General features: G+C 49.3%; 1 protein-coding gene across 1 annotated transcript in view; it reads left to right on the plus strand.

Annotated features, from left to right (window-relative positions):
- The first annotated feature begins 1,451 nt into the window (after positions 1-1,451).
- Positions 1,452-17,688, plus strand: part of Lama1 (laminin subunit alpha 1) — a 115,144-nt gene continuing 98,907 nt past the window's right edge. The window contains exon 1 of the mRNA XM_051190903.1: positions 1,452-1,622. Within this exon, the coding sequence (XP_051046860.1) occupies positions 1,541-1,622 (82 nt within the window). The 5' untranslated portion in view covers positions 1,452-1,540. The remainder of the gene's footprint in view (positions 1,623-17,688) is intronic.

Consider the following 17,688-nt stretch of genomic DNA (forward strand, 5'->3'; position numbering starts at 1 on the left):
GTGAATGTGCTTGGGGAGACACTATGTGTGTGTCTAATCCATAAACCTATATAGGCAGGTATTTCAATGCAAAAACACCTGGAATGTTGTAAATGTTTGAGGCTTTGATGATTGAATAATTACTTACTTTTAAATACTCAGCTTGCCTAATAACTTATTTAACAATTAGGTGTTCATTTGAATATTTAAATAGTTAAGAACCCCCTGGATTTAAAATTGCGCCGCCATTGTATCGAGTGATGTCACTGAGCTGCAGTGGGTTTTTTTCTTCTTCTATGTATATGAATATTTTGCCTGCATGTGTGTACACATCCCACATACATGCTTATGTGGTGCTGCAAATGTCAGAAGAGGGAGTTAGGTCCCCAGAACTGAAGTTACAGACGACTGTGAGCCTGAATTGAACTCTGATCTCTGCAAGAGCAACAAGTGCCCTCGACCACCAAGTGGCCTCTCCAGCTCCCAGTAGAGCTTTTTTCAAAGGGGCGAACTCTACAGGTGTCTTTTGTACTTCCTTTTAACAAATAATAGCCATGTATTCTCATTAAATTTCACTTATCAAGTGGCTAAGGACCTGCGTGCTTAGAAACACTGGCAGTGGTAGAGATTTCAAATTAATTTAGATAACCGTCTTAAAAAAAATCTCTCTTAGAAAGAGAAAATAGTGCTTAGATTGTGCAAGACATTGTAGTATATGCTTATAGTGTGGAAATGTGTTTTGAAAACTTTTACAAGGAAACTAAGTTAATTTTTTTTTTCTAGGATTGAACGTAGTTTTTCCAAAAGTGGCACGGAGACCTGGAATCCTCTCTTTCTTCAGTAGTAAAAAATATATCTGATGATAAACCACTTGTGACTTTCTGTGCCTTCCTTAGGCAAACAAGTTAGGAAACAAATTACTACTCATTTTCTGAAGAAAAAAAAAAAAAACACCCAAAACTAAAACCTTAAGATCTTCTTCGCAGGCACAGGCTACTGCAAAGATAGACTGCACCCTGGTTAATAGTTTTGCGGCTGGGGATTGGCCAAGACTGCCCAGGGCCAACAGGCAGAATGGGGTCAAACAGGACAAATAACTTTCTTGGAATCCGCCCTCCAGGGCCAGGCTAAGCAGAAAGTGTCTTTCCCAGACTTCTCTCCCCACCTCCCTCCCGACTGGACCCTGCAGCTCTAGCAGCCCACCCCAACTGGAGTCGGAATCCGAGGGCCACCTGGGAGAGACCCCACCCACTACAGAGGGACCCGGGGAAGGCAGGGCGCCCTCTGGGGGAGGGACCCGGGCAGGGCGAGGCTCCCCCTGGAGGACAGACCCTCCCGGGGGAAGGGTGTCCCAGCAGAGTAGGGCAGCTCTCCAGAGGGAGGGACCCCAGGACGGACGGGGCGGGGCGGGGCGGGGCGGGGCGCGGCTGGGCCGGCGGGGGTGTGTCCGAGGGGCCTGCGCACCAGGCGAGGGTCGGTCTGGAAGCGCACACTCGCGCGGTGCCAGCGAGCGAGCGTGGTCGCAGCCTTTCCCGGGAGCGCAGGCAGCGGCGACGGCGACATGCGGGGCGGCGGCACGGGAGCCGCGCTCCGGGTGCTCCTGGCCTCGGTGCTCTGGGTCACCGTGCGGAGCCAGCAGAGAGGTGAGCCCCGCGGCCGGAGCACGGGGGCCCGGCGGGCTGGCTAGCGGGAGCGCGCGGGTGCCGCGGGACAAAGCGCCGGGCTCCGGGCTGGGCGCTGGGCGCTCGCACCGTGGCGCAGCGCGGACCTGCTGCGGGCCGCACGGGGCTGGGAAGTCTGCGGGGGGCGTCCCTCCCCCCGAGGACGCTGGCCGCCTGCTCCCCCGAGCCTTCAGCTTTGGTTTCTGGCTCGGGGGTGGGGGTGTCCACTGCTTTCTAGCTTCTGCAGGACCTTGCGTCCCGGCAGTGCAGTGGGCGGCGAGAGTGGGGCGTCGGGGACGTAAGAAGGGCCACGGGCTCCTCACCCAACACCCGAGTGGTTGTGACTGCAGGAGACCGCCCGGCTGGTTGACTGTGTGCGCCTCTCCTGGAATGAATGGGGACGGAGTTTTGCATTCCCCTCATTGTCCTGTGCTGCAGAGACCATGGAAGGAGAAAGGCGGGCTCCTCTGAGCCACTGGCGTCCGGGGTGGTGTAGTGGGAAATGACTGATGGAGAAGGGGTCCCAAGGCCTGCCGTTCTGGGGGGACTGGGGCGCATCCAGGACACAGACGTGTTCTCTAAAGCGTGCCCTTCGTGCAGTCCCTCCAGTGACCAAATGGATTTCCCACGCGTGTTTACACTCGGGATGGGGCAAGGGGCTAGCGTGGAAGGAGAGCGCGTCTTGTCTGCATGGAACCAGTAACTTTCTTTGCAAGGTTTGGGAACAGAACCCAACCCATAGCAAGTGGGTTTTCAGTAGGCACTGGGGATGAGAGGTGGAGGGAGAGAGGATTTGCTGTGCCACCCAGAGTTGTCCTCGAGATTATGCCCAGCCAGATGGTCACAAATGTTTGCTTGCTGAAAAACGTCTCCATGTATGCGACAAGTGACATTGTGTCCCCACGCAGGACTGCACTCTCAAGAGCACAGGTTAAAAGTGGAGCGCCGAATTCGAAATGCCCTCGTGGGAAAAATGCGCGTTAGGGCATTGTGCAGAGCTGTGAGCTATGCAGGCTACTAGCAACCCATTCATTCATGCATTCATGATGAAATCGCTGGACCGGGCTGGAAACAGGGCTTTGAATAGCCAGGCGGCTGCTCAGCTCCAAGCGGGGGCTGGGAGAGGGGAATTTACATAGTTATCTGGGAAAGAAAGAGCCAGCCTTTGGGAGGGGAAGCCTTTGACTCTGAGAGTCCAACTCCTGTCTGCAAGGTTGTTAAAAGTAGCCAAATCACGGTTCCCACAGGGTGGAGAAAGCAGCTTGCTTCGGTTTATTGTTTCAAGAAATTGAAAGTCTTAGATTGAAGAGGTGCCCCGAATACTTTCCGCTCCCCCGAGGGCTAGGCGCCTGGCCTGGGTGGTTATGAATGGTGTTTGGAGAAAGTGGACTGCATGGGGTTTTCCTGCTTGGAGGAAAGCTGCCTGGGGTAGGGCCTTTGAATTGCTCATATCTAGTCTGTATTCACCAACCCACACCTTTCCTAATGAGCAGCCTTGGGAGTTTTGATCCCTGGATGTGGTCTGGATGGTTGGTGAAATGGCATGACTTAATAAAATAGTCTTGACCTATAAATCACCTATCTAATTAACAGCCTGTGGTGTGTGTATGTGTTGTCTCTGTGTGTGTGGTATGTTTGTGTGTGTGTGTATGTTTGTATGAGCATGTGTATGTGGTGTGTGTGTATGTGTGTTTGGTGTGGTGTGGTATGTGGTGTTATTTGTGTGTATATGTGTCCTGTGTGTGTGTGTGTGTGTGTGTGTGTGTGTGTGTGTGTGTGTGTACTATAGCTAGCCTGAGTCTCATGATGTTGTCCTTATTGGTCTTGAATTTATGGGTTCAGGTCATTCCCCTGCCTCAGCTGTCTGAGTAGCTTGGACCATAGGTACCAACCATGCCTAGTGGGGTGCTTGTAGTTTTGAAACTGGTCACAAGTCTAAAAGTATGAGATCATTAAACATTCCTATCATTCCCACAGGGACTATTTTACAGCTGTGACTCTGGCTGAGATGGAAACTTAGAGTGAGCTGTCCTCTCAGTACTGGATAATAAGTGTTGTGTCTCTAGGACTGTGGAGGTAACCCAACGATAGAGCCCTTGTCTAGTGTGCCGAAGGCCCTGGGTTCAACCTCCAGCACAGCCCAAAGGAACGTCCAAGCCGCCATGTTTCTTAAAATAATGTGCTGGATTCCGTTGGCTACTGAGAGTGCAGGCAAACATCTGTGGGCAGAACGCACATTTGGTAAGCGGTGTGGTCGTTTTAGCAGGCAAACACCTACTCCGTGCTGTGCTCTAGGGCACATTCAAAGACATTGCCTCCCTTTCTGCAGCTGGCTTACTCCTTCCTGTTTCCTCCTGGTTTCTCTCCTGTACCTGAGTCCAATAATGCCACAAGGTGTGAAATCTTCACGGAGTGTCTTCTTGTGTAGCCCTTAGAATTTTGCTGTTCCATAAGCTGGAACAATCAGAGTGTATGCGATTAATTATTTCATTATGATGATACTTGAAGCACCAGTTCGTTCATGAGGTCCTATGGACATTCACTGTTATTTGCAGTAACCTTACTGGGAAGTGATGTCAGCAATACCTTACTCCCCCAGGTACCGAATTCTGCAACGTCACTGCTGCGAGCTGTGGTCCATAGCTAGTGCTCTTTGTGCTTTAGTTTTATTGTCTGTATCTGCCTGGAAGGAATGTCCACGAATAAGTGGATTAATGTAGGAAAAGACTTCAGGTGCATACTAAATGTAGATAGGCCTTGATAAACATTCATTATGTGTGCCATTATTATCAATACTAATGTTACTATTACTTACAGAGTTATGTGGGGAACTGTATTGTTTCTATACTGTTTTTTTTTTTTTAACTCAAAATCTGTATTTGAATCAAATAGCTTTGGGTGTAGCTGTTCAGATGTGTCAGACAATAGTTCTGTTCCCTGAAGAGGGTCAGTCCTTCATCTTTCTCCACCCTCGGTATTGTTCTTTTTCTGGAGAGACTGGCTTGAGAACAACACTTGCCTTCCCTGCTTGGATTTCTTCCTTGTAGTATCACTTGATGCCCCTGAGTGAAGCTCCTTCCATGGAGTACCCTTGCCTGTCCATATTCATTCCCAGGCACACCTTATGGGCTCAGATTATGTCCCAACCCCTCACTTTCAGGATGTCCACAAATGCCACCATGGTGTTGTATCACACTGGGGTAAAGCCAGGAGGCGGGAAGGCACCCTGGTCTGCTTGCTCTGTCCCACCTGAGGGTCTTGGGCACCTAAGCCTATGTTATTCAAGCCAGTGCCTATGCATTCAGACCAAGAAATGCTCTGCCTGCTGTTTGGGTTCTGGAGAACTGGAACCCTTGCATCCCTTCTGCCTCAGACTCCAGTGTTCCAAAAACGTCCTGAGGGATGCATAGGAAATGCTGGTAATGGACTTGGTCACTGTCTTTCCAGACAGCCACGGGCTGTCATTTCTTGGCTGGGCCTTCTTGGAATGACTCAATGCAAGCTATTTGTGAAAATTGCTTCTCTAATAACTATACCGATTGTTTGCAGTTAAAGCGTGAACAATAGAGACAAGAACAATGCCTTCTCTCTGCCCTCCCTATGCAAGCTACCCCCGTGTCTCTTGGGCAGGTTTTGCTACCCCACTTACTAACATGTGCGCTTTTAAACTGGTACCTGTTCAACTCTTCCTTTCCAAGCCATTCTCAGACAGACAGGTGTTAAAGGAGCAGTGTTTTCTAGAGCATTTACATTTTAAACTGGATTGATGCTGCGGACTACTTTTAAAGGCACTGTTGGCTATTTTTTTTCTTTCCTTTCGGTCATAAGGAATTTATTGACATATATTTGGGTCTATTTCTGGCACAGAGAAAGAACAGCACTACAGCTCTAAGTCAGACACAGAATAACTTAGTTTTTAAAGAAGTTACCGTTAATGAACAAACGCTAAGCCTGCCTTGTGAATACTGGAATTAGCTGGAGCCAACCACAGGAGAGACTGGAAGTTATACCTGAGATGAAGCTTCTAGCAAGTTCCATCCTTCAGCAAAGTGTACATGAGCTAGATGAACCACGGTCTCCCAAGGAAGATGCAAAGAGCTTATTTACACACTTGGAAGGGATTCCTTAGCTTGCGTCTTTTCTAACGTAATAATATACATCCCCAGACAACTGAGTAAATCAATGCACTGCAGAATTAACGAGCAGGAAAGAAGCCTCTCCATAGCAGTAGTTTAGTTAAGGTCATGAACTTTGGTTCTGTCAGAGCATGCCCGCCAGGGCGCTATTTCAGCACAAAGCGCCACACTCAAGCTGGATTCATTGCCTTCTTATTATTTTTTTCTTGTCCTTTACACAAGGGTTGACAGTCAGTGCCCAGTGTAAGCATTTAATAATAAATGACACGGAATCCTTCCACTGCATCATTGTTTTCTCAAGGCCGGGTCAGGAGGGCTTTCTCTGGGTTAACTGGTTCCCACTCTTGCTGGGGGTGGGGCTGTGGGGTGGCGGCAGACAATGGGAGCAGTGTGGAGCTTGGTGGATAACATTCTTGTCTTGGTTAGCACTTATCTCCAAGTGCTAAGGCAGAAATGGTGGCAGAGACGCGCCACCAGGCTATCAGGGTATGACTGCAGTTTGTGTGCACATTACATTAAAAAAAAACTCATTCATTTGAAGTCTGAATCTCTTCACTCCAGGAGTTACCTTTGAAGTCTGATCTGTTGTCTCAGTGAGCCTTAAACGCTTGCACCTCTTCTATCTCGGGTGGCCATGCTGCCTTTAGATCAGTGGCGATTTGTGGACAGTACCAGCTCCTCTCATTCCCGGAGGTATTTCCTGTTATTTATTTTTTTTAAAACTCTGGTTCCTTAGCTTCCTACCAGAGCCTTAGGAAATTCTCAGCAATAATAAAGATGTTAAAGGAGGCATTTAAATGCAACAGTTCATTTTTAGTTAAAGAAGAACATTCAGGGCCGTCGGCGTGTCTCCTTGGGGAAAGTACATGCTGCTGAGGATCATGACCCGAGTTTGATCCCTGGGACTCACACGGTAAACGGAGAGAACCAACTTCAGTAAGTTGCCCTCTGACCTCTACATGTGTGCTGTGGCGTGCATGTGTCTATCCACAAACATGCCCACACATACACACACATGTAACCACAATGCCGGTGGTAATAGACCACTCATTAAATGCCTTCTACCAATTTGGTGGAGACGGGAATATTCCCTCCTCAGAATGGGCCCCTCTCCTTGATTTCTACACATGCGTGTAAGGTTTTCCCCCATTAATTTGATTGTACTATCCTTTACTGGTTTGTTTGTTCTTTTATACAATTTACCCAACTTGTTTCTCTTAAGTTTTTTTTTCATTAAAATCTCTCTCTTTCTCTCTCTCTCTGAGTGTGTGTGTGCGCGCACATGTGTGTATGCCTGTTTTCACTGCAAATAACAATAGTTCAAATCTACCTTACGTGAACCATTCTCAGAGGAAGCTGCCCCGACCCCCACGGCAGGTGACACTTGAGGTCCCCAGTACTGAACAATAATGCATTATTATTATTGTCTTCTGGGTGAGCCTTAAGTTTCAAGGCCAACAGGGAGAGCAGGGTCCTCTCCTAGTGCTGGCCAAACTCCGAGATCTCATGATTTCAAAATCCAGGAGTTAAGACCAGTCACTTGTCAGATGGGGGAATGGAAGAGACCCGGCACACATTCCAAGGGGAGGGTGCCCACTTCAGGGCCTCACACATGAGACCTGAGAAGAAGTCTGCCTTCACCGGAAACACAGAACAGAAGCCAACCTTCAGAGCCATGTCATCTCCTAGCAAACCACTCAAGGGGGTGGAATCGTTTACAGCTGCAAACATCTCCAGATCGCACGCTCAGCTGTGACCCCCGGCCCTTATAACATCCTAGATTTCCTGCTACCCAGTAGATGGGAGCCAGAATTTATGGCTCAAAAGTCCTTATCCACTTTGGTATTCGGAGACACCAGTCTTTTCCCATCCATCTTCAACTCCACCCTCTAGGGTCTCCATCTCCAATATTTGTTTCCAGACCCCTCTCTGACCCTTGGCTGATTTTCTGTCCTTGCCTCTGTGTCTTGGGCTTGGGGGAATTCCTTCCCTGACCCTGGAAATCCCTAATCCCTAATCTATTCTTTCAGTTCTTTTATCCCAAATCTCCAATTCTAGCATTTCTTTGTCTTTGAAGGAAATGTTTCTCTTACTCATTACCACTCTACCCCAGGGTTCATGGAAAGCCTGTGTTCATTCTAGAAGTTTAGATTGGAGGGAACTGGAGATGGTTGTTTCAAGAGATATGATCCCCCTGCCTCAGCCTCCGACTTCATTCCTTCCCAGGAGTAGGACAGCATGCCCTATGGGGTTGCTGTCATTTCTATCTAGGTTGCTTGTTCTTTGTTTTGTGTCTTACTCCTTCACATCCATGTCTGTGCAGAGGCCTAATCTTGGAACTGTGTAACTCGGCACATGTTGAAGGATCTGTGACCTAGCTAGTTTTATGTCAACTTGACACAAGCTAGAGTTATCTGAAGGCTGTAGCGAATTTTCTCAATTAGTGATCAATGGGGGAGGGCCCAGCCCATTGTGGGTGGGGCTACAAATGGGCTGGTGGTCCCCGGTTCCATAAGAAAGCAGGCTGAGCAAGCCATGAGGAGCAAGCCAGTAAGCAGCACCCTCCATGGCCTCTGCACCAGCTCCTGCCTCCAGGTCCCTGCCCTGCTTGAGTTCCTGTCCTGACTTTCTTCAGTGATGAGCAGTAGTGATGTGGAAGTGTGAGCCAAATAAACCCTTTTGTCCCCAACCAGCTTTTTGGCCGTGGTGTCCCATCACGGCGACTCTACTGAATTCTAACTAAGACACTCTGCTCCCGGCTGCCTTCCTTGCTGCGACTCCAGAGTTGTAAGGACATCTCTCGTGTTCTAGCTGAGTTTGCTCTTCCGGCCTGAGGAACTCAAAGGTGTATGCTTGGAAAGGGACTGTCTCCTTAATGCAGTTCTCCAGACAGGAGTTGAGGGTCTGGATTCCCAGCTGGACCTGCCATTCAGGTTTTATAGCAGCCGCCACTGTTGCCTGTAGGCTACATCCTTTGCATCTATTCCCTTCCTTTCTTGGAGAATTCAGAGCCTGCCTGCCTGCTTGGCTGGCTCTTTGGATGCCATTACAGCATTTTTGAACAGTTTCATACAAGTCCCTACCCCCTTTTAGATTTCAGTGAGCTCGCTGGGTAGGAAATACAGTCGCATGGGGCAGGCTGCTGGACCTGTAGAAGCCTCTTGCTTGTTGGTGGGGTGAATGCGTCTCTGTTGCCGGTGGCCCTGATGTGGTTGGTGCCTTTTGTTGCTCATGGGTTTGGCTTTACTGGCTCAGCCAGGTCCTCATTCCAAAAATACGCTGTTGATCAAGTCTTTAAGGTCTCTCATGTTTGGGATAAGATCTGGGGCTGTTAGACTAAGGGACTCAAACAGAATTTATTGAACACCTTCCGTATTCAAGTTCTTTTCTGTCCTCTGAACCTCTCTTCCTGTCATCTTTAAATGAGCCAAGAATCCCATGAGTCCTTTTCTCTGGATTCCCAGCCTGACGGTTACCCCTGCACCTTATGACGTTTGGGGATTCCAGGGTCCAGCTGCCCCTCAATCACCTTCCTGGATGTTGTCCTCTATGGGGGTCCACTTCACACCCTTGCCTGGTTTCCCATGAGAAGTTTCTCATCCACTAATGTCTGATTGATCACTTTCCTCCCAAGTCCTCCAATGTCCGCCAGCAATGCACCAACCCCGCCTGGACCTATAGTGACTTTGCAACCAGCTCCCTCCCTGGATTCTCTGCCTCAGGTTATGATAAGATGGTGCACAGTGACTGCTTCAGGGAGAGCAAAGATAGAGCCTGGAGTCCAGTGGGGTCCACCTGCTATGCAAGCACTGGGCTGAGCCTGATTACAGCCTCTAAGACAGTGTTCAGGGACCCCAGGAAGCCCTTGGCACCTCACATCCCTTTAGAGTGAATGCACTGTGTGGGAAAGCCGGCCATGCCTTTCCAGCCCCGTGGAGTGGCTTGCTACCTACTGTCTGCTGAGTGGGGCTTACAGGGCTCGCAGCTATGACCTGCCTCACTTTGCATGGCTAACTATTACCTATCCCGTGTTGCTATAGTTCCCATGCCTGTGAACCTTGACTGGTTTTCCTACCACAGCAGAAGCCCTTCATTTCACCTGGGACACTCTGACTTTCTCCAGAGTGCTCGCTGCTGCCGCCGCCGCGCCTCTTCGCCTCTTCCTCCTTCTCTGGCGGTTCCTGTAGCCACCTTTGTATTTGCTTGCTTTCACCTTTGCAATTCCAGTGCCTCTTCCAGCAGGGTTAACTCTGTGGTGACCCATGGATGAGTGACTGTCCCAGTGCAGACAAACACCAGGAATGCAGACGGATGACATGCTTGGGGTCAGGAGACTCAGTGATAAAGGACTAAGACGATAATCTCCTGAAAAGATCAGGCTAGCCCAGGAAGCCCTGAACCTCTGAGTCACCCGGACAGGCTTGGAAAGAGGACGGGGAGAATCTGGGTGACGACGGGACTGGGCCGGGGGTGAGCAGGTATTTTTGGGATCCAGGCCTCGGTTCACAATCTAGAACAACAGCACATACAAACAGAGGCCATCCGGCAGGAGAAATAACTTCGGAAATGCTTTGGCTTAAAGTGAGGTCCTGAGAACCCTCAGAGCTCCATTCAAGTCCAATGAGTCTCTGCCTCCTGGGGAAAAAATAAGGCGTGAAGGGATTGAGCAAGACACCCGATGTAGCCCTTATACCACACACACACACACACACACACACACACACACACACACACACACACACACACAGAGTCCACGATGCGTCCTTCTTGCCTTCCAAAGGTTATTAAGCATTGCAACCATTTGTCCTATTAAACCTGCTGGCCACTGGGTACAAACAGTTCAGAGGCCACTGACCGAGGAGGCAGTGTTAGGGATGGGGCTTGTGGAGCCTGCCAGCCTGTCTGGCAGACTCAGTAACCTTGGTACAGCAGCCTCCTCGCTCCCAGCTTTGACAGCCAGTAACTGTCTGTCTTCCCATGAGAACAGGCTGACAGCCCAAAGGACAGGCAGCAGCAGGCACGCTCAACCCAGAGCACCATGTCAGAGTTGCCATCCGCAGCTAACCAGAGCGAAGGTTAATACAAACAACGCCAGCAAGCAGCGTAGAACACAGCGAGAGTCTGTGCGCTGTCCTTGAGCGGGGGACAGGCTAGTCTTCCTCGTGTGGGTCCTGGGTCCGGGAGAAGGGAGGTATGCTGAAGCACTCAGGTTGTATTACACAGAGTCTCTTCCAGTCCGGAGTAGACTCAAGTGTCTGCTGTGTGCTTTCAGACTTGGCACTGGTTGACTAGCGTGTGGACATTTGCTGACTTGCTGTATTTTCGTATAAACTTGAGGTTCTTGGGAAACGTGCCTGCCTGGCTTTAGGGCTTTAAGCGACTTGATAAAATATCAAAACTAGTAAAGATGATATGCGCTCCTTTAGTGGAAGTGGGTGAGGAGTGTTGTGCATGCCCACGGGCACCTACCTGTTCCTGTGTGGGGTCACGTGACAGGATCTGCCATTCAACTGGAGCTCACAAAGTAGAATACGGTGGTTGTCCACTGAGTTCCTGGGATTCGCCCGTCCCTACCTCCCCGGCAGCGGGATTCTGAGCATGTGCCGCATGCTGGATTTTTAATTTGGGTTCTGGGCATGGAACCCGGGTCTTTGTGCTTGCCAGGTGAGTACACGTTATGGATGGAGCTACAGACCCACCTCCCTTAGTTTCTGTGTTTGTTGTTGCTGTTGTACTTCCCAGAAGGTGTTTTCTCCTTTTGAGCAAACAGCCTTGTGTGGTGGGGAGCTAAGCTGGCCAGAATGTCCTTTTTACACTGTGTGCCCTCCGGCTGTGTCGTTTGCTCCTTTGAGACCCAGATTTCGGGTTAGCTCACCTGAGAGCTTTCCGCTGGTGGCCTTTGCTTTCTGTCTGTCCCCACTCCAAGTTAAGCCTGGTTGTGCAGCCTGGGCCAGGGCAAGGATGCAGGGAGTCTTACCAGAAACACTAGCAGCCTCCCTGGAAGAGGAGCCTCCCCAGTTCATTCTTGTTTTCAGTTGATCGTTGGAGTTCCGAGATGCCTGTAATGTGACTCAGCTACAGAGCGAATGGGGGGATTTGCTGGCCCCTTTCGTCTGTTCCAGACAGGTGTCCCTCTGCAAAATGTTAGCTGATATAGATGCCTTGGATACCATGTATTGCTCAATGAGGATGTATTTTTCGTGCCTCCTGGCAGTTACACGTGAGGAGTGGCCATTGCAGATGTACTTACCGCACACGAAAGGGATGCTACTGATCAGGGCAGATGAACAGGTGCCTCGCGAAAATGAGCCTTCTTCCTGAGAGCAATTCACAGTGATCTTAGTCTGGCTATAGGTCTAATGTTAGCCTTTTTAAAATTTGAACACTCCTCTCCCCCGCTCCCCCCCCCCTACACACACGCAGATACACACGGTCTAGACTTAATCCCAAGATGTCTTTAAAATATTCCATTTATGGTACCTGTTAATGTTACATTTAGGAGGATTTTCACTGTGAGTCAAACCTCAGTTTGAGTTTGGTCAACATGATCAAGTGACGAATTGCTGAGAATTTCAGTGTCAGAGAACGTAGGGGTGCAAGTCAGGGCTCACAGGTGCACGGGTCAGGGCTCACAGGTGCACAGGTCAGGGCTCACAGGTGCACAGGTCAGGGCTCACAGGTGCATGGATCACGGACCCCAGATGCACAGGTCAGGGCCCCCAGATGCATAGGTCAAGTAAGTGTGGATGGGCTTCCCTTGGACCTTGGGCCCTTCATCTCAAAAGAAAGAGTTATGTTCTCTGGGAGACAACAGAGCCAGGTCTATTCAGGGGTACCACCTGATAGTTGGAGAAACAGCTTGGGCAGGGGATCTTCATGCTCATCAGAAAGGGGAAAAGTCTGGGGGGCGGTGAATTTGAAACATGTACTTAATTTTTAATGAATTCATTTAGCATATGTCTGTGCATGTATACACATATATGCATATATATGTGCGCATGTGGGACTGTGCATATGTGGAGGTCTGAGTACATCCTGGGGGCAATCAGTTCTTTCTGTCCACTGTGTGAGTCTTGTCAAATTTGGCCATCTGGCTGGTGGCGAGCGCCTTTATCCGCTGAGCCATCCTCCAGGCCCTGAAGAGCAGCCTGTAGAACTTGAGGATATATACAGGACTCACAGCTCTATGTGTACACCGCCGTGTGCTGTTTGGTAAAGAAGGAAATTTAAAGAAAATATGAGATTTGTGCTTAGAAAAGGTTGGTGCACGTGGACATGGTTTATGGGAGTAATCTATTAGTGTGGCCAGTGCGGAGTTTTGAGTCCTCTATTGGTGAACCACGGAAATCGAGGAAAATGTCCTTGCTTTGTTACCATAATGAAAATGTAAGTGTTTGTGGCTGTAGCTCAGTTAATGGAGTGCTTACTTAGCACGGATGAAGCCCCTGGGCTCCATCCCCAGTGCGCCGGGCAGGTGCCATTCTAGGACCAGGGAGGCAGGCACGCGAGGCTCAGAAGGAAGCTCACTTACAAGGAAACTAACACACACTGGGTTTATGAACCCTCAAAGCCACCCCCAGCGGCCCTCCTGACCCTTCTAATTCTTTCAAACAGCTCCACTCCATGGAGACTAAGAAACCAAATATATGCAGTTATAGGGACACTGCTACTCAAACCAGCACAGTGAGTTCGTGAATATCTGTGTGCTCACACGTATGTGCAGCTGTGTGTATTTTTGTGTGTCATGTGGAGGCCAGGGGTCTATGCTGGTTAGCCTCCCCTACCATGCATCACTTTGTTTTTGGAGACAGAGAGAACGCCAGACACCTTCAGGGACACCGTGCTGGCCATGCCCTTGATGTCCACCCCGCTCCATCCCATGCGGGCAGAGTCCTCACCTGTGCGGATGGGGGATGGGCCTCCCTTTGAGCCCAGACAGTTTTTAAAAAGCTCTTTGCCTCTGTCTGTCTCCTAGATCCAAACTTTTCCTGACGCAGAAACTCAAGGTCTCAGGGCACCCAAGGAACAGCTGAGCGATTTCTACAACACTGCCAGTCAGGACATTATGACAGCAGCAGGGTTCTGTTGATATAGACCATTTTTTACTGCTTAGCAACATTGAGTCTGTCTTTCTATAAACCACATATTTCTCTTTGTCCATCGTAATCTTTTAATTTCTCTCAGAAAGTTTATGTCTTTTTTGGTGTATTGGTCTTGAATCTATTTAATTGTTTTTTTTGTTTTTTTTTAGTGGTGTGTGTGTGTGTGTGTGTGTGTGTGTGTGTGTGTGAGAGAGAGAGAGAGAGAGAGAGAGAGAGAGAGAGAGAGAGAGAGAGAGAGAGAGAGAGAGAGCGAGAGAGCACTTTGATACAACTGTGTGTCAGATGCCTGGCTGCCACTGTGTCTTGTGTGGAGAAGGTCCCTAACAGATTCTCAGTGGGCTCTGTTTATACGGTCGCCTTTGTTTTGGAGCCTTTAACATTTTTCTTTCCTAACAATAAGCTACAGATCTTTGTTTTCACAAAAACCTCCGCAGTTCTCCCAAAGATAGTTGCTCAAGGTCTCTCAGATTAAAAGGCAGAGTGGGTGTCTGGAGTTCTGGTTAAAGAGTTCCGGGATTGCCGAAGGAGGCAGGATCCTGCCAGTCCTGGTGAGGTTTATGCCAAGTTTAGCAAGATTGGCTCAACTCAGTATTAGAGCTGGGGGATGGCCCACAAGGTCCAGCCCTGCGAACTGCAAGCATCATTCCCCGGGGAGCCAGTTAGACATGGAGCTTGGTGGCCCCAGCCTGACCCACTGACTCAGCAAGATACCCAAGTGATCTGTGAACAATAACGCTGAAGCTTCACTTCTGTGTGCATCCTCAGTCACAGCGGTCTTGTTTATGGCTGGGGAGGGCTCGCTCTTCCCAGCTAGCTTTGTTGACAAGAAATCTTATCCACATGGGGTGTGTTTCAAGTCTCTTTCGGGGACTTTCTGAAACCGAGTAGCCCGGAAGGAAGTCTGTCTATATTGTTTTCCCTCTGCGTACATGTTATAGTTAAGTTTAATTTACTAAACAGGCATGGCAAGAGATTAGTAGCAGCCAGCGATAAGGCGGCATTTAGCAACATAATGCGGATTTATAGTTGAATAGAGAGAGAACGTGAGATGAAGTCCGGGTTGGGTCCTGTAATATACGGGGTCAGGCAACAGCTCCGACAGCTCCGTGTTGGAGGGCAATGCCCTTTGAACTGGAGGCCAGCGAGAATGGCTCTGAGACCACCTCCTCGAACCTCTGACGGGAGCATCTGCCTCCCTCGCTAAGTCTGTGTAACACCGACAGCCATCTCAAAAGTTCCCAGTTTGTAACGTGTGTGCTGGATTAAAAGTAGCGCCGTTAGTGGGTCCAGGTACCTTGCGGTTGAACTGGGTTACTGTTTAAGTGTGACACATCTCCGGTGTCCTCATCAGACACTCTGGGCCCTGGACTTTGGGCAGGAGAATCCCCCATGAAGCAATCAGCCGGCACGTGCATAGTAAGTTGGCACAGTGCAAAGTGAGGCTTGGTTGGAATTATTAAAAATGCCAAGGCCGTTTAGACAGAGCTCCACACCAAGGGCAAATGTGCACGTGATCCCTGCAGAAAACCACCCTCCGCACATGCCTGGGATAGCATAAATCATAACCAGAATGCAGAAGTGGGAAAAGAAGTAGAGAAATAATCAAGACCTAGGATGGCCGTGCGGAAGGTCCGCCACATGGGGAAATGTTTAGGCCGGTTAGAAAATGACAAGTGATCTGGGCATGGTGGCTGAGGCTGTCCTCCGGCACCTGGGGTAGGGGATGGCAAGGCAGGAAGAGTTTGAGTTTGAAGCCAACCCTGGCTGCAAAGCATGACCCTGCCTTAAGAAACAAAAGTTGAATTAGTTTTTAAGTAAAGTGAGGGTGGATTGTGCTTCCCTGGTCAGTGGACAGGATGTGAAGTTTGAGATGTGAGTGGATGCTGTCTTTTTGTGAAGTAATGGTTGGGTTGAAATTACTGCCCTGGCACTTCCTGATGACTGGATTGTGTGTGTGTGTGTGTGTGTGTGTGTGTGTGTGTGTGTGTGTGTTTCCTCTGCAATCAAACTTAACTGTTGGACCCAAACCTTCAATATGACCAAATGTTATTAATTAAATGCCATGATGCCGGGGAAAAGGTCCAGTGAGTAAGTAAATCACTAGTCCTGCAAGCATGGCAGTCTGAGTTTGGTTCTCAGGTACCCACATGACGGCAGGCTCTGTGGCATGTCTATAATCCTAGAGGCTCCCATGGGAGCTAGCCTGCCGTACATAGAGGCAGACAAGAGCGCGATAGTCAAGAATGAGGATTGACACCCAAGGGTATCCTCTGACCTCCACGTCTGCACCACAGTATGGGTATGCCTGCACACACACACACGCACAAACACACAGCACACTTACTCACACAGACGCACGCGCACACACATACACACACATACACACAGGCACACACACACTCACAAGCACACGGGCGCACACACACGCAAGCACACAGAGACACATACTTGGACACACATGTGCACACATACATGCACACATGTGAGCACACACCATGTGCATGCACACACATGCGCACAGACGAAACCGGTTTTAAAATCGACACACCATGGGAGCAGCAGGCCTGCACCACTGGACATTTTCCCCGACAGACAACGTTTGTGCCTAATTTGCTTTTACCCTGTTTATCAACAGTAGAGATCTATCTGACTTTGTCAAGGACACCTTGAGAGCGTCGCTATGGAAATGGGCCTTCAGCAAAGCCCGCCCCCTGCCTTTTGCTCACCACTACTCCTGTTTCTGAGATCAAACCCACATAAGAGAGAGAGAGAGAGAGAGAGAGAGAGAGAGAGAGAGAGAGAGAGAGAGAGAGAGAGAGAGAGAGAGAGAGAGAGAGAGAGAGAGAGCTGTGCTGAGCTGAGCTGAGCTGAGCTGAGCTGCACTCCCCGACCCCGGGTCTGGGCTGTCTCTCTCTGTGTGGGTCCCTTCCCTCTCCTGCAGTCTACTTTCCCTTTCTCACTCTCTGTGGCCTCCCAGCCTCCCTTCTGTCTTCTCTCATTCTCTTCCTTTTCTTGCCCTCTGTCTGTCTGTCTGTCTAGCTCTCACCACCGTCTCTCTGCTCCACCACCGTCCTCTCTCTTCCTGCCTTGTTCTGCACTGCAGTTGGCCCTGGTGTTTACACCATGCTCTCTCTGGAACACTGCAACCATTTTCTTTTACTGAAGTTATTGATGATTACATTTCTTTCCTCCCGAAAAACAAGCCTGTGCCCTGGGAAGAGAAGAGAACCTGTAGAGGATTTTTCTCTTTCTGGTGGCTGGAAGGATTCTGCCCCTAAAGGTGATGCAGGTCACTTTTGTTTAAAAAAAAAAACAAACACTCCTAAGTGTAAGCTGTTTCTTTACTTGAGTAATAAAACAACTAACTGGTAACTTTTGGATAGTTGTCCTTGGAAGTAAGTGCCCCGATTTCCATTAAACAAACAATACTTTCATGTTTATTTAAAGCTCAGCTTTGATGTTTAGTGTTTAAACATGTGAAATACTGGCCTTTGATATACAAAGCCAGTTCATTTGGTAGCAATTTAAGTAATTTTTCTTTATAACGAACACAGTTATGGCTACTTAACCACAGGGCTGCATTCTGGGAAGGACACCACAGGCAGCCTCATCCTGGGGCCCAGCATGGCTAATGCTTACACAGGCTTTCATGGGACACGCCAGCTACTCCACGGGCCCCTTGTCACAGTCAAGAGACACGCGGTCAGCAAGGGGAGGCAGATGTGAGATGTAACGCGGCGTGCTGTTTCATAGTGAGGCTTGTGTTAAAGAAGTGGATGCTGATCACGTCAAAACAACTGGCGGTAAAAT

The sequence above is a fragment of the Phodopus roborovskii genome, unplaced genomic scaffold, assembly GCF_943737965.1.
Source record: "Phodopus roborovskii unplaced genomic scaffold, PHOROB, whole genome shotgun sequence".
NCBI classification, from domain to species: domain Eukaryota; kingdom Metazoa; phylum Chordata; class Mammalia; order Rodentia; family Cricetidae; genus Phodopus; species Phodopus roborovskii.